Here is a 22,938-nt window from a genome sequence, read left to right as displayed (position 1 = left end):
GAACTTTATGCTGCCTGTAACATCGTTCAGCATGACTGGTTTGGTGGTGGGTCAGTGATGGTCTGGGCAGGCATATCCATGGAGGGACACACAGACCTCCACAGGCTACACAATGGCACCCTGACTGCCATTGGGAATCGGGATGAAATCCTTGGACCCATTGTCGGACCCTACGCTGGTGCAGTGGGTCCTGTGTTCTTCCTGGTGCACGACAATGCCCGGCCTCATGTAGCGAGAGCATGCAGTCAGTTCCTGGAGGATGAAGAAATTGATACCATTGAATGGCCCCCACGCTCACCTGACCTAAATCCAAAAGAATACCTCTGGGACATTATTTTGAATAGAGATAGGGTTCATTGGGATCCCAGAGGCCCAAAGAAGCCGAAGGGGTAGATCGGGACAAGTGGACTATATCGGTACTAGGTAAATCAGTTAAGCAGAGAAAATATAGTAAGATAAGTGTGCAGAGACCGTTTAGGGAACCGCCAAGTACAATGCTGGGAAAAGCCAGTGAAAGGGTACCAGCACTAGGGATAATTTAGACATAGACCACTTGTAGTAGGTGTACCATCAAGTATGTCTCAGGGCCAGGTGTGTATACTTGACTGATCTATATGTCGCCCTCAGATTAGGGCTTTATACCATCTCTATGATGTGTTGGCTGGTCGTATAATCTATCTGTTTTACATTATTACTGATGTAATTTTTTAAAAATTGTGTACTCCTTATCTCCTTTTATGTTACTTTTAATAAATTGAACCTTTTTTACCTTTACTATATTTTCTCTGCTTAACTGATTTACCTAGTACCGATATAGTCCACTTGCCCCGATCTACCCCTTCGGCTTCTTTGGGCCTCTGGGGTCCCAATGAACCCTATCTCTATTCAAAATTATGCTAGGATGATGGTACTTTAATTTCATGTTATCTTTTCTACTGAGAGGTCTCCTTATAAATCTCTGGGACATGTTTCGGTCCATTCGTCTTCTCCTTTCACTGTCCTGTCTCAGGCTGGGGTAAGAGGAAGTGGGTTAAAGGATGCTGAGAATCAGACTGAGGACATCTAATGGCAAAAAGTACTGTGGGGAAAATACCTGGAATATTGTGCTTTTCATTGTTGTCATATTTTCAGCTATAGTTCTGCTGTAAGAGAAACTCATGGCATTCATCCACAACACATTACTATTACAAAATATTAGTGCAAGTTCTAGATGTGCTATGTTTTATTGCAGAAGCAAAGACATACAGTACTGTATTCTCTTTGTAACGTGTGGTTTAGCTCTTAAAAATTGTCATCACATCACAGCAGACTTATGTTTTTTGTAAGGGCTTTAAGTGGTTGTGAAGGGTAGTTACATTGGCTGGGCCAATGGCTCCTGCTGCTTTCTCTGAGCCTATGAGGAGAGAGAGACCAGCATTGCTGCTGAGGGGTACACTGCTAAATCGAAATCGGACATGGGTAAGTATAAAGGGAGGTGAGGGTGGCAAACAACTAGTGGGAGGAATTTTTTTACTTTAAGGCTGCTTTCACACCGCAGCCTTCATCCGTCATCGTTTTTCGTCCGCAAGTGGGGAGCTTTTAACCTTAACTTGCGGCTGAAGAAACCGTCTGAAATGGTGCTCTGAAACCATCCCGAAGATGCTGCTTGCTGGATTTTTATTTTCCTGTCCCGCAAGTGCACCGCCCCCGTGTGAAAGCACTCAGGCTTTCACACGGGGAGGCATGAGAGGCATTTTTTTTCATTTGCTATTTTTAGAGCTAAAATGCCTGAAAACTGCCTCAGTGTGAAAAGGGGTCTAATGCCGCATACACACTGTCGTTTTTCGGCATTAAAAAAAATGACATTTTTCAGCATGTCCAAAACACAACGTTTTTCCAACTTCATCATTAAAAACGATGTTGCCCACACACCATCGTTTTTGAAAAATTATGAACAAAGTGCAGAGACGTACAACACGTACAACGGCACTCTGAAGGGGAAGTTCCATTCGCCTTTGGGCTGCTTTTAGCTGATTCCTTGTTAGTAAAAGACGATTTGCGTTTTTTTGTCTGTTACAGCGTGATGAATGTGCTTACTCCATTATGAATGGTAGTTTTACCAGAACGAGCGCTCCCATCTCATAACTCGCTTCTGGGCATGCGCGGGTTTAAAAACTTCGTAGATCATTTTTTACAAGCCGAAAAACAACATTTTAAAAAACGACATTAAAAAATGCCGCATGTTTGAATTTTTTTGTTGTAATTTTTCAAAAGCCGAAAACAATGTTTTTTCACACACGATCATTTTAAATGACGTTTTTAAAAATTCTGTTTTTTTTCATGCCGAAAAACGACCGTGAGTACGCGGCATAAGGCTCTGTTCACACCTATGCAGTTTGCATTTGATCAATTTCTGCATTGCTTTTTGCGGTTTTGCACTCATGTTTTTGACACATTTTTTGCCCGTTTTTTTGCTGCATTTTGTGCTTTTCAAATTTTTTTTTTTTTTGCCAAATTTGTTGTTGGTTGGGATAAACGCGCTACATGCTTTTTTTTGCAGCTTCTCCTTTGAAGTCTATTCAACCAAAAACGCACCATTTTGCTAAAGAAAAAATAAGTCCTTGACCCTTTCCAAAAACACAGCGGCTGAAAAAAAGCATAGATGTGAACGTGTCCCATTGGAAAGCATGTTAAATGGATTGTAGTACGTTTTTAGCAAAAGCCCCAAAAAACGCATAGGTATGAACCAAGCCTAATGCAGATCATTTTTTATTTATTTTTTAGAAATAAAAGGTCTATGCTTTTGAACTTATTTAATTATTTGGTATGAGAATGAATGTTATTTGCTGTGCATGAATGCAGGATATTTGATCTGCTCTTAAATGTAGAATTTGTCCCATTGTCATGCAACTGGAGAATTGGTGTTTTTACTTCTTCTGGCATGTAATTCTTGGTGATGGATTGAATACACAGTGTCAAACAGTGCTCTTATCTTAATCGTGTCATAGATTAAAAACCTTGCATTGCAGTGAAATTCACTTCTCAGCAGTTCAAGGGCAAATCAGCAGTCCCCAGTCCAAATAATATCCAGTATTTAGCGTGGTTATGCTGTGCTTTTACATATTTTAATATTGCAGTCCTTATCTGTTAAAACCAATATTTAAAGTTTGGGTAAATTTTAACAACTTCAAGTGAATATGTAGCAAGGCTAAAGATGTGCATTATTTATATTCTTATCAAGTAGTAAACAAGCTCTTGCCAACCTCAATAGGTACAGGCACTGTGGAAAATGTAATCCTCAGAGTTCACAGTGAAACACTAAACACATTTATGTTGTTCTCTCTCTTAGCTCGCCTCACAGAAGTGAGTACATGGGATGATGGCGAATTCAGCAAACTGATACCAGTGCTAAGAATTTCCATATAGCAAACCAATGATTTTTTATTTATTTTTAATAATTGAATAAAAAACTGGAGAAGGAGAATGTCGATTAATCCACTGCCATCATTGGACCACCTCATTTAAACAATATCTAGACTGGTCTTAATAGCAGGTCTTTCTTGGACCCAAAGGAATAAAATCCTTTGAGCGATTCAGTCACTTTGCCATAGGGCGCACTGACCCTAATAATTCTGCTGTTGAATACATGGGATTGTTAATCTGGCCATAAGTGACCCTGCAAGCACCTCTTTAAAAATTGACTAAGTGACTTCATCTCATCAGATGCAGTCTCTGGGTGTTGAAGCGGCCGTGGAAGTAAAAAGCTACCTCAATACTAAAGCTGGCAGTTGTGAAGATCATCGCTTTTTCTCTTGTTTGAGCCGTGAATGGTGAAAGGCCATTGTTTTACTTTCCATTACTTCAGTAGTTTTCTTTTTGAACACTGTTGAAACTCTTGTGCAACTTTGCACGGAAACCAATCGGCTGGGATTACGAGCATAATCTGTTCCAGGAGAATACTCGCATATCAAAGCTAGTTTCCCCATTGAAGTCAATGGAAGCGAAAATAATTTGTTCCACATTGACTTCCATGGCATGCAATATCGCATGCGGCCAGAGGCAGGGGGGCACCGGAGAGGCGCACGGAAACAGTCGGAAAGGCCTGAGGACCGTTCGGCTGACCTCGGAAAGACTCCATTCCCCAGCCTTTTCGAGGTTTGCCGAGGTCAGCCGAGCTGTCCTCCAGGCCTTTCCGTACATTTCTGAACAGCGCCGTTCAGCTCCGGCGCTCCCCCGCCTCAGGCCAAATGCAGTACTGCACACCGCTTTGGCCTGAATCCTGCTAGTTTTGCGAGACAACACTCGCAAATCGAGTTAGGATATTTTTTTAAATACAGTGCTCATATTGCAAAACGCTCGTTAATCGCAATCCGAGGTTCCACTGTATATTGTCTAAGTCTAATTGAACAAGCTGAAGTTAGAAGCTGATTGGCTACCATTCACAGATGCACCAGTTTTAGTAAATCACCCCCTGTTTGTTATACAAAAATAAGAAGGGTAGCTTTGTAGTTAGTCCTGTGGTCTTCACTGTACTAGAGTCTGGGGGTTGATCTTTAGTTGGGCTGTATTGGAATGTACTTTGTATGTTCTCTCAATATTTGTATTTGTTTACTTAGTTAAAACCTAGAATTGTTCTTAGGCGTGTGTAGGTGCATGTAGACTATGATTGAGATATTGGATTATAGCCTTCTTTCCGAGCAGGATAGGAAAAAATGGGGGAAATGATCTGTAAAGCATTGCTGTCAACGGTCTGTGATCTCTGTTCTAGCATTTTAAAATGTAACAGAGGTTCTCACCCTTACTTCACTTTATCCAAAACTCAAAAGAAAGTTGACTTTAGATACCCCTAAGGCCTCATGCCACACATAGGCATTTACATGCAGAAAAAAAAAAACCAACATTCACACATTTAGGAAAACCCCTTAATATGTGTGAATTTCCTTTTTTAAATGCACCTAAAGTGGTTGTAAATCCTTACATATACCCAGTGAAGTGACTGGCCTCAGGTGATACATGGAGATGAATCCTCCTATATACATTGTACTGTTTATCTGCAGTCTTGTCTTCTCTACATCTGTTCAAAGTGCAGACTTTATAAAGCTTGTGAAATTGCACTCTGCAGAGCTCAGTGAGGAGAGCTCTCTGAGCTGATTGGAACAGGAACAGAGCTGAGGCTTATCTGCTGGAGCTCCCTCCCCTGTCACCTATTTTTCCTCTTGGTGTCAGGAAAACTTGTCAGAAGTAATTCACGCAGATCACAGAGAAACTAAGCAGCTGATAGAAACTACACTTGGGGGTTGATTTACTAAAAGTGCAAAATCTGGTGTAGCTGTGCATAGAAACCAACCCGGCTTCCATTTTATTTGTCACAGCTTAATTGAACAAGCTGAAGTTGGAAGTCGAATGGCTACCATGCACGGCCACACTAGTTTTTGTAAATCGCCCCCTTAGTGCTCCTAATTGAGATAAGTACACACTATAGAAGGATATGCAACCACTTTAAATGCTAGAGGTGTTTAGCGCTTGAGGATTCATTCATTCCAATTGTCAGAATAAATTAATATTCTGGCCAATTGAATGCATTAACCACTTGCCGACCACCGCACGCCTATTTACAGAATGGCAAGGGCAGGGAGATTGGCATACAGGTACATCTATTTGAATCTGCCGCCCAGCGGGCACGTGGCGCGTGCCTCTCGAGTGGGGCCGCGGGTCCCAGGAGTCATTCGCTTGCGGTCGGCAAGAGCAGACGGGGGAATGCCTTTGTAAACAAGGCGTTCCCCTATTCTGCCTATTGACACTGTCACTGATGACCGTTCCCCGTGATCGGCAACAGTCATCAGTGACGTGTCACGTGTAGCCACGCCCCCTAACAGTAAGAATCTCTTCCCAGGGAACAGTTAACCACTGCAGCACCACCTAGTGGTTAACCCCTTCGCTGCCAGTGTCATTTTTACAGTAATCTGTGCATTTTTATAGCGCTGATCGCTGTAAAAATGACAATGGTCCCAAAATGGTGTCAAATGTGTCCGCCATAATGTCGCAGTCACGATAAAAATCGCTGATCGCCGCCATAACTAGTAAAAAAAATATATTAATAAAAATGCCATAAAACTATCCCCTATTTTGTAGAAGCTAATAATTTCTACGCAAACCAACCAATAAACGCTTATTGCGATACATATTTTTGGTAAAAAATAAAATATATCGGCCTAAACACGGCTTCAGGAGTGTTTTTAAGCAGCTTTTTTCCTGCCAGGAATAAAAGGCGTTCAGAAGAGAAAATGAAATGCCCTGTGTGCATGAGCCCTAAGGAACAGTATTTGTGTACATTATTATTATTATTTTCTCTATATTTCCGATTTGTATTACCAGGATTATTATTTGTGTAAGAAAACATGGGATGTGTCTTTTTTGCAGGGTATGAATTTTCTCACTGGATACCTTATTTTGGTTACTAAAGATGAGGAAAAGGCCTTCTGGTTGTTGGATGCTCTTCTTGGACACATTTTGCCTGGTATGTTTTTTTTTTTTTTGCTAAACACTTTTTGGTGTCGGATAAATTGTCAGATCAATCTAATCTCCTTATGGACATGTATACGTGAATCTTTTATAATACCGTAAGTTCAATATTCTCTATGGTAACCTTTCTCCCGGGGATACTGGGCCGTGGAAGAGAAGAACCAGACTAGGAAGTGTGACTATATTGGGGGAATACAATGCAACTAATATTTATAAAGGATAAAGTGTCCCTGGAAGGAGTTGTAACATCTTGGTTTTTCGCCTTAAAGTGGAGTTCCACCCATAAATATAACATTACATCAGTAGTTTTTAAAAAAATTCATTAGTCCTTTAAGAATTATTTTTTTTTTTTTAGATGCCTTCAAAGTGTTGTTGCTAGGTAGAATAGTTAATCTTCCCTCTTCCTGCACCTAGGTGCTTAAGCTTCCTAACCTACACCGCACAGACTCCTGGGAATGTAGTGGGTGTAACTTTCCAGGAGTCTGTGCACTCCCCAGTCTCGAAGAATCATGTGACTTGGGTTTCAGATCAGGTTTCAGCACCTGTACTGTCCATTACACTGCTTGTGCAGCACTGATCATGTGCGAAATCTGCAAGGCTGAAATCCAGGAAGTTATACAGTCTGGCTTCATGATGCCCACACTTAAGATGGCCCCAGTCAATTTCTATTTTATAAGGTGTCTAAATGCTGTAACAACCTAACAAAACGGACCTTAGTTTACAGACTAACTTTACTAGAATACATTAAGCTTGTGTATTACAGGGGTATTTATATTTAAAAAGTGAAATTGTGGCCGGAACTCCGCTTTAATGCATTCTATGCAGTCACTTTAACACATAGAGCAAATGCATATCCTCTAGACATGACTATAAAAGTGTGTGGCTCTAGCTCATTGTGCTGTCACGCAGCTTTTACTGTCTAGCAGTTATTACATGTTATGTTATTATGTTATTTGGTATGATCCTTACCCCCCTGCTGTTCTGACTAGTTTGGTTGCTCCCACCCACCATTTTCTGCTCTAAACCCCATCTTTGCTTAGTTGCTTGAAAAGTCTGCAGAGTGTGGGAGCTGTGTATCTTCATTGGAAATGTACCTATGGAAAAGCCTCTATGTTTATATCCTTGTTACCTTGAAGCATAAAGAAGCATTGGAAAACACCTCTGGAGTCTTTATTCATTGAGTAAGCTGTCTGTTAAAGTCATCATTCAACCTGCTGCATACATCCTTACAGACTGGGTCTACAAGAAGCTTGTCACAGGTACAACCGATGCTTGAAACAGAACAGTAAATTTCCAGAAGAATCCATCACACAGCTATCTCTGCAGCTTCAGAAACGTGAGTAACCACATGTGTGTGTGAAGAACAAACATCCTAACACAGGATACCATCTGCAGGCTGTGCACTGAGAGTTAGGCCTGTGTGTGACTCCTGCAGCCTTCTACTGAATGCTCCATAACTGTTCACTGCCAGGGATTTTGCCTTTATTGGAGAGCAATAAGTACCTTTTGAACTGCTCAAAGACTGTATCATAGCTTCATCAAGTCCCTAGGATTTATCATTGTCAAGCTGTTTTTGGTTGTGAATCCAATACCTGAATCTACTGAAATAACTGTGTATTCCTGCCTGTATAAAGTGATAGTGAGCTGAGCCATCCAGTCTGAAACAGTTGCAACACTAGATGTCACAAATATCCAGCTCCTCAGTTCAATCTGCCTAATATCAGAAGTCACTACAGAGCTCAGCTCTGGCAGATTTGTAACAAGACACCAAAACTACAGCACTTGTCATTATGTCTGACAGAGATCCCACAGAGTCACCTGCATTTAATCAAGATAAAGCAGACTCCTTACTTCATTCTGCTCGTCCCGCTAGAGGCCCTCATCCATCCTTGAAGGCAAAAGAGGTTTATGAAGCAAGTAAGGAAGAAACATTTAGTAACCTGACTGCATTATGGCATAAGACTTTAAGTTGTATAAAAACCGCTAATGAAACTAGCAACAATCCTGAGCAATTGAACACTGCTCTCTCAAGGGTTAAGAAGGCATTTGAGAATTATAAAAGACTTTCTGAAAAGTTCTATTCCCTATTGTCACATTACAGCATAGAGGAAGCCGCAGTGGAATTAAAGGACTTTACTTCTACTGACCAGCAGAGGCATAGCACATATCTTGAAGCAAAGGCACAGATAGAAGGTAGATTAGCACAGCTACATGAAACTACATCCTGTAAATCTGCTTCTTCCAGACACTCAGGAAAATCTTCTAGATCTGCCCGCTCCTATCATAAATCCTCATCTAAGTCACTGCGGTCCTGCTCTGTAAGGTCAACACTGAGCGACCAAATAGTCAAAGCTCGCCAGAAGGTCGCAGCAGCCCAGGTTCAAGCCGTCTGCTCTGAAAGAGAAGCAGCCTCAAAGCTCAGCTAGAAATCCTTCAGAAGAGTAAAGAAAAGGAAGTAGCATTGGCGGAATTATCCGTCTTGGAACAAGCCCTATTGGAAGAAGAAGGAGCAGCTTGTCCCAGCTTGGCTGCTTGTCAAGACCCCATTGAAAGAACCCTACAGTTCGTCTTAAGCCAGAACCACGACATCACAGTCCCACCTACAGTTGGAGACTTTTCTCATAATCATCCAGCATGTGGACCAGAAGGCAACGTGTCACAAAATCAAGCTGGTCAACTAGACACACCTGCTAACAGAGACACTGCGCAACTACCGCATGTCACAAAATCAAGTGAGTCAACCTACGCGGCTCACGTGCCACCGCAACCCTATGCGAATAGAGATTACAAGGGTACAGCAAAAGACTACAGGATGAACTCTATGACCCCTGTGATACAGTTCTCTTCAACTTCAAATGCTCAGAGACCTTCAGACATCAGACCCTTACCTAGATTGAACCCATCTGCAACACATTTCGCTCCACCAACCAGCCAACTTCAGATACCAACCATGGATCAAGTCGGCGCACCATCAGTATCCCCGGTGGCTATAAAAACTGAAAGCATCAACGCTACGGAGCTCAGCAAGAGTATGGCTTTACAAGAATTGATCACAACTGGACTGTATAAATGTGATGACCGCCCAGAGAACTACAGGAGTTGGAGATCTACATTTAAGGCGGTAATCAAGAGCTTGCCCGTTGAACCTCAAGCAGAACTCGATTTACTAATAAGGTATTCGGGGCGACAATCTTCAGAACAAGTAAAGAGACTTAAATCTGTTTACATCTATAACTTTAACGCAGGCCTTGATGCTGCCTGGGAACGTCTAGATCAAGACTATGGGAGTCCCGAAGTCATTGAATCTGCCTTATTCCAGAGACTAAACGACTTTCCTAAGATCTCTGTTAAGGACAATCATAAGCTTAGAGAGTTAGGCGACCTCCTTCATGAACTTGAAATTGCTAAGCTAGATCCTAGTTTACCAGGTCTTAGCTATTTAGACACTGCTCAGGGCGTGAATCCTATTGTAGCAAGGTTGCCTAGTTATCTTCAGGGAAAGTGGACTAGTGTAGGATCAAAATATAAGTATGAACATCATGTTTCCTTCCCTCCCTTTTCTTATTTTGCAGAGTTCGTGCGGAAGGTTGCAAAATCTAAGAATGACCCAAGCTTCTTCTATCCAGATACAACCACCACTCCTTTAACCACTTCAAGGGGTATTGCCACCAACAGTAAGTTCAAGGATTTAAAGTATCCTATTGCCATGAGGAAGACAGAGGTAGCATCCAACGTCTTGGCTACAGGCATTAAGGCAAGCAATCTCAATCAACAGTGTCCTATCCATAATGCGCCACATTCTCTCTCCAAATGCCGTGCATTTAAGGATAAGCCTATTGAAGAACGCAAGTCATTTCTCAAAGAGCATAATATCTGTTTCAAGTGTTGTGCATCCTCCGATCATTTAGCAAGAGACTGTAAGATCACCATCAGATGTTCTCTGTGTAACAGTGCCAAACATGTGGACGCTCTTCATTCAGACCTGTTCAAAAGGAAACCTTCACCCTGCAGCAACCCCAAGCCTACATCAGATGATGGCGGGGAGAGAACTGAGCAACATGCCAACCCCGTAACCACAAGGTGTACAGAGGTATGTGGAGAAGGGCTTCATAGCAAGTCTTGTAGCAAGATATGTCCTGTAAGGGTTTTTCCTAAAGGATGCCCACAAAATTCCATAAAAATGTATGCCATACTCGACGATTAGAGCAATCGCTCATTGGCCAGTCCAGAATTCTTTGACCTATTCAACATTCATGGAGAGGCCTGGTCCTATACCTTGCAGACATGTGCAGGAAAGATCAATACTTCTGGAAGAAGAGCCCATGGCTTCATAGTGGCATCAGAATATGAGGACATAGAGTTTCCTCTTCCAACGCTAATCGAATGTGATCAGCTACCGAACAACAGAGAAGAAATCCCCACACCAGAGGCTGCACGTCATCACCCCCATTTAAGCCACATTGCTGACTACATTCCACCACTTAACAAGGATGTTAAGATCTTGATTCTACTAGGGAGAGACGTTCCTAGAGTCCATAAAATAAGAGAGTTATGTAACGGTCCAGACGATGCTCCTCAGGCCCAGAAACTTGATCTTGGATGGGTGATAATAGGAGAAGTCTGTTTAGACCAATCTCACAAGCTCTTGGATGTAGCTTCCTACAAAACCAATGTTGCCTATCGGTCGATGAAATGTCCATTGCATCATTATGTGAAGGAAAGACTTGATTTTAAAAACGAAGTTCCATATCAAGCACTCCAAGGTATAAACTGCAAGCTCACTTCTCAGAAGGACCTTGGCGATTCAGTGTACCAGACTACTTGCGATGACAACACGATTGCCCCTTCAGTCGAAGATAAGGAGTTCATCAAGATTATGGATGAAGAGTTCTCCAAGGACAATTCCAACAGTTGGGTAGCTCCATTACCCCTCCGAGTACCAAGGCTTACCCTCCCTAACAATCTAGGACAAGCTTTAACCAGATTTGCTGCACTTAAGAAGACTCTCTGTAACAAACCTGAGATGCAAGAGCACTTTCTAGTATTTATGAAGAAGATTTTAGATAACCTTCATGTTGAGCCAGCACCAGACCTGTTGCCTAAATGGGAGAAATGGAGAAACTCCATGAAAGTACTGAAAGAACTTAATATCCCATGCTGCTATTCACCCACTTCAACTTCAAGAAGTCTGAGAAAAGAGATTCACGTCTTTTGCGATGCATCTACCGAGGCTATAGCGGCTGTGGCTTATCTCAAGATCATAGATCCCTCCGGGAGATCCTATGTCGGTTTTCTACTAGGAAGAGCCAAGTTAGCTCCAAAACCTGCTCACACTATTCCAAGATTAGAATTGTGTGGCGCAACCCTAGCTGTCGAAGTCGCAGAATTCCTGCAAAATGAAATGGACTCTGAAATTGATCAGGTTAAGTACTACACCGACAGCAAGGTCGTACTTGGCTACATATGCAACAGCGTAAGGAGGTTCTATGTGTACGTGGCTAACAGGGTAGAACGAATAAGAAAAGTCAGTAGACCTGAACAATGGAACTATGTCCCAACTGGTTTGAATCCCGCAGACATTGCAACGAGGTCAGTGCCAGCAGGTGTCCTCACGCAAACCATTTGGTTTTCAGGACCCAAGTTTTTATCGGACCAGTCTTCTACAAACTCAAAAGAAGATATCGATTTCCACCTGGTGGATCCAGATACTGATCCAGAAATCCGCCCTGAAGTGATAACATTGAGTTCCAACATCTGCTCAAGAAGAAACTTGGATCAAGACGCTTTGAACGTTTCTCTTCTTGGAAAAGATTGGTGAAGACTATAGCAAGATTGAGTCATATTGCCCAGACTTTCCGCAAGCCAAATCAGACATCGTCTTGTCATGGATGGCACACTTGCAAGGAGTCACCCAATGCGTTAGAGTATGAGAACGCAGAATTGTTCGTCATACGTCTTGTGCAAGAAGAAGTCTTTGCAGAAGAGATTAAATGCTTGAGAGGCAATAGACCAGTCTCAAGGAGTAGCCCACTATTCAAACTGAACCCAATAATCGACAATGAAGGCATGCTTCGAGTCGGTGGATGACTAAATAAGTCAAACCTGCTTAAAGACCAGCAAGCTCACCAAATTCAGTGGCCAGTTGGACTTATTACAAAGGCCATCACCAGTGATGATGGAAGAGTCCGAAGTGTGGAAGTCAGGATCGTTAAGGATGGGGCTTCAAAAACCTTCCTGAGACCAGTCACAGAGACAGTCCTAATAATGCCTGCTTCCAAAAATTCTGATTCAGTGTTATGTGAAGGAGCCACTTAAGACCTTTAATAAAGCTAGCTTATAGACTTGAGAAGGCTAGATAGCATGTTACTGTATGCAATGTTAATAATATGTAAAAGAAAACAGAGTATAGTGGTATCTCACGATACCAGGCGGGGAGTGTGCTGTCACGCAGCTTTTACTGTCTAGCAGTTATTACATGTTATGTTATTATGTTATTTGGTATGATCCTTACCCCCCTGCTGTTCTGACTAGTTTGGTTGCTCCCACCCACCATTTTCTGCTCTAAACCCCATCTTTGCTTAGTTGCTTGAAAAGTCTGCAGAGTGTGGGAGCTGTGTATCTTCATTGGAAATTTACCTATGGAAAAGCCTCTATGTTTATATCCTTGTTACCTTGAAGCATAAAGAAGCATTGGAAAACACCTCTGGAGTCTTTATTCATTGAGTAAGCTGTCTGTTAAAGTCATCATTCAACCTGCTGCATACATCCTTACAGACTGGGTCTACAAGAAGCTTGTCACAGGTACAACCGATGCTTGAAACAGAACACTCATGATATATTCCCCTGGTACATGGCTCAAGAAATGTACCTGCTACCTATATATTACACCATTCTTTTTCTTCTCACTACAGCTCTATTTGTGAGGTATTTATTCAGTCACACTGTCTTAGGACGTAGTCATACCATTGCGTTCAATGCATTTTCCATGCATAATACATTTTTGGTGTGTTTTTAATGTGTTGTATGCACATTGCAATGCAAGACACATTGGGGGTTATTTACGAAAAGGCACATCCACTTTGCACTACAAGTGCAAAGTACATGTGAAAGTGCACTTGGAAGTTCAGTCGCTTTAGATCTGAAGGGTAGATCTGAAATGAGGGGGGAGCTCTGCTGATTTACAGCGACTGCACTTCCAAGTGCATTTCCAAGTGCACTTTGCACTTTTAGTTTACTTGTAGTGCAAAGTGGATTTGCCTTTAGTAAATAACCCCCATTGTGCATGCAATTTCTTTAGTTTCTTTCTTGTGATATTTTGTCTCCATTTTGTGGATTGTCTTTTTTTTTTTTTTTTGGAGATGTGACTAATTAAAACATTGAGTTTTCAGTGTGTTTTACCGGCTTTGCCATTGATAATAATGTAATGCACTTTTTTAGAAAAAACACACAAAAGGTGCAGCAAGCAGATTTTGTTATGTGCTTTATTGTGCTGTTATCATGCGTTGTAGTGCGTTGTAGTGCACATAAAACACAATGATGTGAATGCCCCCCCCCTTTTTTTTATAGGTGCATACCCTGGGCCCGACTTATCATTGGGCCTGACTGGGCTCAAGCCCATGGGCCTAGCCCAATAGGGGGCCCCGCCCATTTACGTTAATTTTTTTAAATAATATTTATTAATATGCCATTTAATTTATCATTTAAAGTGTGTTGATTGGTCTAGCATTTTTACCTGTTCTAGGGACATTGATCATTTTTGTCCTCCGTCCAAGTAGACAAACTGTCTTTCTTTTATTATTACCCTTGTGAAGCTATTTTTGCAATATTATGCCTGGTAGAGAAGAGCCAGACTGGATGTGACATGTTACTTTGGCTCCAATTGTTGGATTTGCCCTTTGAGTACATTGCACTGTGACTTGTCGCATCTCAAATCGGCGGCATTTGCCGGCAATTGTCGGCAATGGCACCGTCCTAATCGGTGCAATGCCACATCTGCGGCGCTGCACCGATTTCAAAAAGTAGTTCCTGTACTACTTTTTGCGATTTCGTTCCGCGATATACATTGAACCCTGCACAGATGTCTCTTAAATCGTGGCAAAATCGCGGCAAAACCGCAGCCGTAAAATCGCGACTTTACCGCGATTTTGAATTCGCAGCAGTGTGAACCTAGCCTTATGGGCAGGCGGATATCAGTGGAGATGTGTCCGCTGACAACTGCCTCCCATCAGATCTGATGAGATACGCTGCAAACAGACGTATAGTGATGGGATCCGTTTCCGACATGCTGTCCATTTTTCATCCGATCTTCCCATAGAGATCAGTGTGGCTCTGACAGGTCCATCCCTGCTCAGTGAGCAGAGAGGGACCTGTCATCTGCTGGCTCAGCGGGGATCAACAGAGCGATCTCCCGCTGAGCTAGTAGTGTCCACTGACCAAATCCACCCTGTGTGAAAGGGGCCATAGGGTTGAGACTGATGAGTGAAGACACGGTTCATTTTTTTGGGTAGTTTTTGAGCTGCAATGAATCTATTGTGGATCTGTAAACCTTTTGGCATTATTTTGCATTGGGGGGCCATTTCGGCCAACTTGTGGCAGAGTGTGCTGCTTTTTAACTTTCTTTGATTGCACAGAGCCTACTGAAAATTTTGATGAATACTACATCTCAGTTTTGATACATTTAGAATGTGTAGGTTTAATTTTTCTTGGTGCCAATCTGTAAAGTTGAAGCGTATTTTCTACAACTTTGCCATATTTTATGGTCTACATTCGCTCTTGAGTATACTAATACCAATACCTGTCTCAAATGTTACACACGTGTGTAAATGTCAGTTTGAGAGATATTTTGTGTTGCTAAAATGAATAGAAATAAAGTTACAATCAAAACCAGTACCATCAAATTTCGTTGGATATATTGCTGGATAACTTATAACATGAAGTCCATAGGGGTGCTGTCTATGCAAAAATGCATTTAGAAAGTAGTGGCCAAGTGTGGGAACGAAAATTCCTTTTTTCCTAGTTCACCATATGGCCTATTTTCACAATATGGCATAGCAGATCATATTTCATGCAAACAGTAGCCACTAGAGGGCACACCTGTTTGTGGTGTTTGCCAAAGGGTATAGCATCCTTGAAACAGCGTTAATACTCGCACCATCACTATGTGCAGAACATTCAGAGCCCGGGTTTCTCTGAAATGCGACTCATATGGACTGTTCTCTCTTTTTTGATAGGAAAAGCAGTTGAAATTAAAATAGTATGGTCCAGATGTGGCATGCAGTGTGTAATTGGGTGCAGCTTGAAGTGGTGTCCAAAGAATGCAGATGTGTATACACCCTTACAAACTTGGCAATTGGAGGGAGCTTTATAGACTAGGTTCACACCCTGGTGTCTGCAGTTCTGTGCTTCCTTTTTTTTGCTGCTATTAAATCCTGTGAGACCATAAATGTGCTTAGATACAACAAAATATAGAGGTTGATTTACTAAAGGCAAGTGCAGTTGCTCTAGATCTGAGAGGAAGCTCTAAAAGGAAGGGGAAGCTCTGCTGATGTTTGTCATCCAATCATGTACAAGCAAAAATGCTGTTTTTTTCCCCTTGCATGTTCCCCTCAGATCTAGAGCAAGTGCACTTGCAGTGCACAGACTATTTACCTTTAGTAAATTATGTGACTTTACAGATACTTTAAAGTGTTTTGTTACCCTAAAATGAAAAAAAATGGATCCTGTTCCCTTAAAGCATGTTGCACAGTGCGTGTGCTGTGTAATTTGGCCCAGTGTCACCTGAAATACCTGGCTGATCCTGCCTGGCTATGCTCTCCCCCCTGTAAACTGACCACTGTGTATCATGGCTGCTGTGGTCAGTTTACGTGCCTCTGTCATCCACTGCTATCTGCAGCTTTCCTCTGTCTCGCTCTGTCCTCCTCCCCCCTCCCCTCCCTGCCTGTCAGCTCTCGCTAGCACCGCTCTGGTCCCCTCTCCGCTGCTACAAAACTATGTGATCTTTATACCATCCCCTTTGTAAGGTAGCCTGTGTCATAGTGCCTGTGCTTTATAAAAATAAGCAGATTTCTACCTGATTTTAAAGCACCTTCAGACCGATCACAATTCCTCAGACCGATCCTCACCTTAATACAGACATCTTTTGTTCAGGGCTCAAAAATGCCCCACCTCTTTTCCCACTCCCATTTCTCAACCGGAATTGCTGGTCCCATAGGACACAGGATCAGAAAGGAAGGAATAGGGTGTTGGCGAAAGCTGCTGTAGATTTCTCTCCGCCACATTGCCACTGTATTGAAGAGGTAACTTCAACTCAACCAGGCATTCTAAAAATTGTCTCTCCATCACACCATGTTCCTTTGGCTAAGAGACCTAGAAAAACTTGCAAAGCATTCCTTGTTCATGAATAGATAGAATATGTTTTATGTTTCTAATGATTGGTTCACTCCTAAAGGGATTTTTACCCTCCCCTCAAAAAAAAAAAGGGTTATTTGCAACAAAAAAAAAGGTTATTCCTGCGGTTTCTATGTTAAATCCACATCTCGCTGTACCTGTTGAAGATGTTCTTTCTTTCAGTGATTCTGCTGAGAATATTATTTTTTTTTTTTTTTTTTTTTTTTTTATTGACACACAGAACAAGTGCAGCAGCTACAGGATATCCTTTGTACAGGATATTCATACAAACAGTCAGTGTAGATGGAAATCTATAAGCAGAGTTTAGAATTAAAGTGGAGGTTCCATCAAAAAAACTATTTTGCTTTAAACTGTAGCTTACGACTAAAAAAGAAAAAAAAATATATATATATTTTTTTTTACTCATCTGGAAATGCCTGTTGCTATGCAGTCCCACAAAATCTGCCTTTGAAACCACCTAGGATACTGACCTCTCCCTCTAATGCTCCTGGGAAATGTGTGTCGTCATTTCCCAGGATGCAGTGCGCTGTCCAATTATCACTCCCCATCCAAGACTTCCAGGAAGTAAGTGCCTGTGAGCTTCACAATGCCCACAAGCAAAATGACAACGGTGTAGATATAGTTTCATAAACTATCTTTTTTGAATATCTATGCGGATCGGCGGCGGATTGTAAAATAGTAAGAGACCAGATTTATATTATAAAAACGCATGATGAAAGGACATGCATTTAAAAAATGCTAATTGTGGTTGGAACTCCGCTTTAAGGCTTGCAAACGGAGTATCATTCGATGCATACAACTCTGAACTTGGGTCTTGAACCCCTGATGGTTCTTGGGCCTAGTCCGTTTTTGCCTAGTTGTTGCTCACTCTTTGTATTCAATGCTGGGGGGACATCCCATCGGATTTGAACAATTTGCCTGTATCCTGAACTGTACAATTGAAGATGAGAGGAATTTAGATTTGCAATGCAGAGTAACCAGGAGAGTTTAGTGATGACCCTTGTCCTGTGCTGTACTCCATGATTTATAATTTACAGATAAGTCGAAGTTCCTCTTTTTGTATTTTGGCTTTTGCAGGAAGGTTTAAAAAATGAGGATGTTTCATTACATAAGTAATTTACAGTGATTTTATTTAATTTTTTTATGTCCACTTCCGGACTGCCGCACGACTATATATGTTGGCACTTTGAAGAGGGATATCTCTGTTATGGCAGCTAGCTGCCATAACCCAGGTATCCTCGTCTTCAGCCGGCGGTCCGGTTTCCGATAATGATGGTCTCTGCGGTGGATTCGCAGTGAGATCACAGTTATCGGCGACGGGAGAGGAGGCCCCATCCCACCGCTCTCCAGTGCCCTCCGCTGCTTACTGGAGCCGTCAGTAGCGGCGGAGGCGATCGGGTCCTTCTTTCTGGGTATGGATATGAGTGAGAGGAAGATGGGCCCCTACCCTTCTCTATACCATAGCAGGGCGGAAGCGGCATTAAAACTTCACTTCCGCTCCCATAGATCTTAAAGGGCCATTTTTTTTATTTTTTTTTATTGCATTTTAGTCCAAATATGAGATCTGAGGTCTTTTTGACCCCAGATCTCATATTTAAGAGGACCTGTCATGCTTTTTTTCTATTACAAGGGATGTTTACATTCCTTGTAATGGGAAAAAAAGTGACACCAATTTTTTTTTGAAAGAACAGTGTAAAAAATTAAAATAAAAGGTAAAATAAATAAGAAAAAAAAATATTTAAACTCATCCCGTCCCGAAGAGCTCACGTGCAGAAGCGAACACATACATGAGCAGCGCCCGCATATGAAAACTGTGTTCAAACCACACATGTAAGGTATTGCCGCGATCGGTAGAGCAATAGCGATAGTTCTAGCCCTAGACCTCCTCTGTAACTCGAAACATGCAACCTGTAGAAATTTTTTTTTTAAACATTGCCTATGGAGATTTTTAAGGGTAAAAGTTTGTCGCCATTCCACGAGTGGGCGCAATTTTGAAGCATGACATGTGGGGTTTTAATTTAGACGGCATAACATTATCTTTCACAGTATAAAAAAATTGCGCAAACTTTACTGTTGTCTTTTTTTAAGTAAAAAAAGTGTATTTTTTCCAAACAAATCCGATTGTAGGACTCCTGCGCAAATACAGTGTGGAAGCATTGCAACGACCGACATTTTATTCTCCAGGGTGTTAGAAAAAAATGTATAATGTTTGGGGGTTCTAAGTAATTTTTCTAGCAAAAAATGTTTTTTAACTTGTAAACAACAAATCTCAAAGAGGCTCGGTCCTTAAGTGGTTAAAGCATTGCAAGATATGGAGCGTTGACATACCTACAGAGCTAAAAGTGTCATTCTGTGGTGCAAGTTTCAAAATGAAGGAGAAAATCTTGTTCCTATAGAACTGTTTATTCCTCCACATTTAAAGAGTTGCTTGTGAATGTGAAACTCTAGCTAACTTTTTCTTATGTTGGATAATTGTTGCCATTTGTAACACCAATTGGTAAACTGTCTTACTTTTTATCCCAGTAATGGAGGTCACTGAGCGAGGAAGTACAGGGGTAGAGCGGAAGTGATATAACATGGGACGGTAGGCGGCATAAACGCCAAACATACAAAGGAAAATGTAGAATTTCAAAAGGGATGGACAGCCTCACTCCAAAGGAACTTCAAAAGTTGTCTTTATTGGTAAAAATGGACATGCATCACAGAATACAGCCAAAGAAAGGGACAGCCGACGCGTTTCACAATAATTCAGTGCTTAGTCATACAAAGGACACTAAGCACACCAAACTGGATTAATAACTGCTACAATCTTGTTTATTAATTCTCACAAGTATTAATAATGCACCATAAATATTTTAATCTATCCCCTCCTTAAATAAGTGCACATGAGTATATCACAAGAAAAAAAAAAACAAGAAAACATAAACGTTTGTCAGGTTTTATTCCATGCTTGATATCGGAATGTGTATCTTTTTTTTTTTTTTTTTTCTGCAACAAATTGTCGTTACAATATGATGTTTGTCATTTGGTTACAAAACTGCTATCATGTGATAGATATATTTCTCTTGTACACAATACTGGAAATACAGAAAGTGGAAACAAAATATACATTTTTTTTTAATCATTTTGCCAAAACCTCAGTAAATTAAGAAAATGACCTTTTCTGTAAATGTTATCTTGTCCTTGAATTTGTCACATAACTTGAGCAACTTGTAGACAGTCAGCTTATCAGTGTTTTGTGCAAGAAATACTTCATTTATCATGTGCTCTTCTGTCTTTTTTTTTTTTTTTTTTTTTCCAGTTGAGGAAAAGTGGGAATAAAAATTCATGCATTTTAGAGGCCGTTTTCTACATTGCTGTATTTCTGTATTAGTAATTACAGTTCCATATAGAATTCAATGAAAGTAACAAGATAAAATGTTAACAAAAATACATGTTTTGTGACGTGGTCTGCTTGCAAACCTAGAGAGGTGTTAACGCTTTCCGTGTCACCCAACTGATGGCCAGGGGGTTAATATGATATATACTGTATGTGAACCTTGTAAAACATATATACAGTATCTCACAAAAGTAAATGTAAATACTTTATTCTATCTTTTCATGTGACAACACTGAAGAAATGACACTTTGCTACAATGTAAAGTAGTGAGTGTACAGCTCGTATAATAGTATACATTTGCTCTCCCCTCAAAATAACTCAACACACAGCCATTAATGTCTAAACCACTGGCAACAAAAGTGAGTACACCCCTAAGTGAAAATGTCCAAATTTTTCTTCCACGGTGTCATGTGACTAGTTAGTGTTACAAGGTCTCAGGTGTGAATGTGGAGAAGGTGTGTTAAATTTGGTGTTATCACTCTCACTCTTTCTCATACTGGTAACTAGAAGTTCATAATGGCACCTCATGGCAAAGAACTCTGAGGATCTGAGAAAATAAAAACGCTGCTCTACATGAAGATTGCTAAGACTCTGAAACTGAGCTACAGCATGGTGGCCAAGACCATACAGGGGTTTAACAGGACAGAATCCACTCCGAACAGGCCCCGCCATGGTTGACCAAAGAAGTTGAGTGTACATGCTCAGCATCATATCCAGTTGTTGTCTTTGGGAAATGGACATATGAGTGCTGCCAGGATTGCTGCAGAGGTTAAAGGTGTGGTAGGGGTCAGCTTGTCAGTGCTCAGACCATAGGCCGCACACTGCATCAAATTGGTTTGCATGGCTGTCCTTCCAGAAGGAAGCTTCTTCTAAAGATGATGCACAAAAAAGCCTGCAAACAGTTTGCTGAAGACTAAGGACATGGATTACTGGAACCATGTCCTGTGGTCTGATGAGACCAAGATAAACTTATTTGGTTCAGATGGTGTCAAGTGTGTGTGGCGGCAACCAGGTGAGGAGTACAAAGACAAGTGTGTGTAGCCTGCAGTCAAGAATGGTGGTGGGAGTGTCATGGACTAGGGCTGCATGAGTGCTGCCGGCACTGGGGAGCTACAGTTCATTGAGGGAACCATGAATGCCAACATGCGCTGTGACATACTGAAGCAGAGCATGATCCCCTCCCTTTGGAGACTGAGCCGTAGGGCAGTATTCCAACATAACGACCCCAAACACACCTCCAAAATGACCACTGCCTTGCTAAAGATGCTGAGGTTAAAGGTGATGGGCTGGCCAAGCGTGTCTCCAGACCTAAATCCTATTGAGCATCTGTGGGGCATCCTCAAATGGAAGGTGGAGGAGCGCAAGGTCTCTAACATCCACCAGCTCCATAATGTCGTCGTGGAGGAGTGGAAGAGGACTCCGGTGGCAACCTGTGAGGCTCTGGTGAACTCCATGCCCAAGAGGGTTAAGACAGTGTTGGAAAATAATGGTGCCACACAAAATATTGCCACTTTGGGCCCAATTTGGACATTTTCACTTAGGGGTGTACCCTCTTTTGTTGCCAGTGGTTTAGACATTAATGGCTGTGTGTTGAGTTATTATGAGGGGACAGCAAATTTACACAGTTAACCACTAGCAAATCACCTGCTGTCATTATACTGTGGCAGTTCGGCTCGTTCCCGCGAACTGCTATAGCTGTACGTTGGCCCTTTAAACGGCTATAGTAGGCACGTGTGCGCCCGGTGGGGCAATGGCTGCACGGCGGGGGAGGGGGGCGATGCACACAGCCGGTGGGCGCGATGTCCGCTGGCCGGGCACGAGAGCTGGAACACTGAGGTTTGTGTAAACGCACACTTCCACGTTCTAACAGGAGAGGAGAGACAGATCATCTGTTCCTACCAATTAGGAACAGCAATTTGGCTCATCCCAACAGTTAGGCCCCTTTCACACTGGGGCGGGAGGTGCGGTGGTGGTATAGCGCCGCTAAAAATAGCGGCGATATACTGTCGGAATTGCCGTGGGATTCGGCCGCTAGTGATGCAGTATTAACCCCCACTAGCGGCCGATAGGGTTAATACCGCCCGCAATGCACCTCTGCAGAGGCGCATTGCGGGCGGTATTACAGCGGTTTCCCATTGTATTACATTTGTATACACACCGCTCCAAAGATGCTGCTTGCAGGAGATTTTTTTCTCTGCAGAGGCGCATTGCGGGCGGTATTACCGCGGTTTCCCATTGTTTTATATTGTATACACACCGCTCCTCTCACCGCTCCAAAGAGGCTGCTTGCATGAGATTTTTTTCTCTCCCGCCAGCGCATTGCCTCAGTGTGAAAGCCCTCGGGCTTTCACATTGAGAATGCTGGCAGGAGTTTTTCAGGCGTTATTTAAGCGCTATTTTTAGCGCTAAACCGCCTGAGAAACTCGGTGTGAAAGGGGCCTTAGAAACACACATGAGGGAACACATTTAACCCTTTGATCACCCCTAGTGTTAACCCCTTCTCTACCATTTTACAGTAATCAGTAATTTTGCAGTAATCAGTGCATTTTTATAGCACTGATCGCTGTATAAATGTCAGATCTGTCCGCCGCAATGTCGCAGTCCCAGTAACAATCGCAGATCGCCACCATTACTAGTAAAAAAATAATAAT

At 42.0% G+C, this 22,938-nt stretch overlaps 1 protein-coding gene across 1 annotated transcript in view; it reads left to right on the top strand.

Moving 5' to 3' along the window:
• GRTP1 (growth hormone regulated TBC protein 1) overlaps nucleotides 1-22,938 on the top strand; it is an 85,108-nt gene that overhangs the window by 41,274 nt on the left and 20,896 nt on the right. The window contains exon 6 of the mRNA XM_040336253.1: nucleotides 6,400-6,496. Coding sequence (XP_040192187.1) covers nucleotides 6,400-6,496 — 97 coding nt within the window. The remainder of the gene's footprint in view (nucleotides 1-6,399; nucleotides 6,497-22,938) is intronic.

This window comes from Rana temporaria, chromosome 2, assembly GCF_905171775.1.
Source record: "Rana temporaria chromosome 2, aRanTem1.1, whole genome shotgun sequence".
NCBI classification, from domain to species: Eukaryota; Metazoa; Chordata; class Amphibia; order Anura; family Ranidae; genus Rana; species Rana temporaria.
The sequence above is the reverse complement of the archived record's forward strand: the minus strand, read 5'-3'. Positions and strand labels throughout refer to the sequence as shown.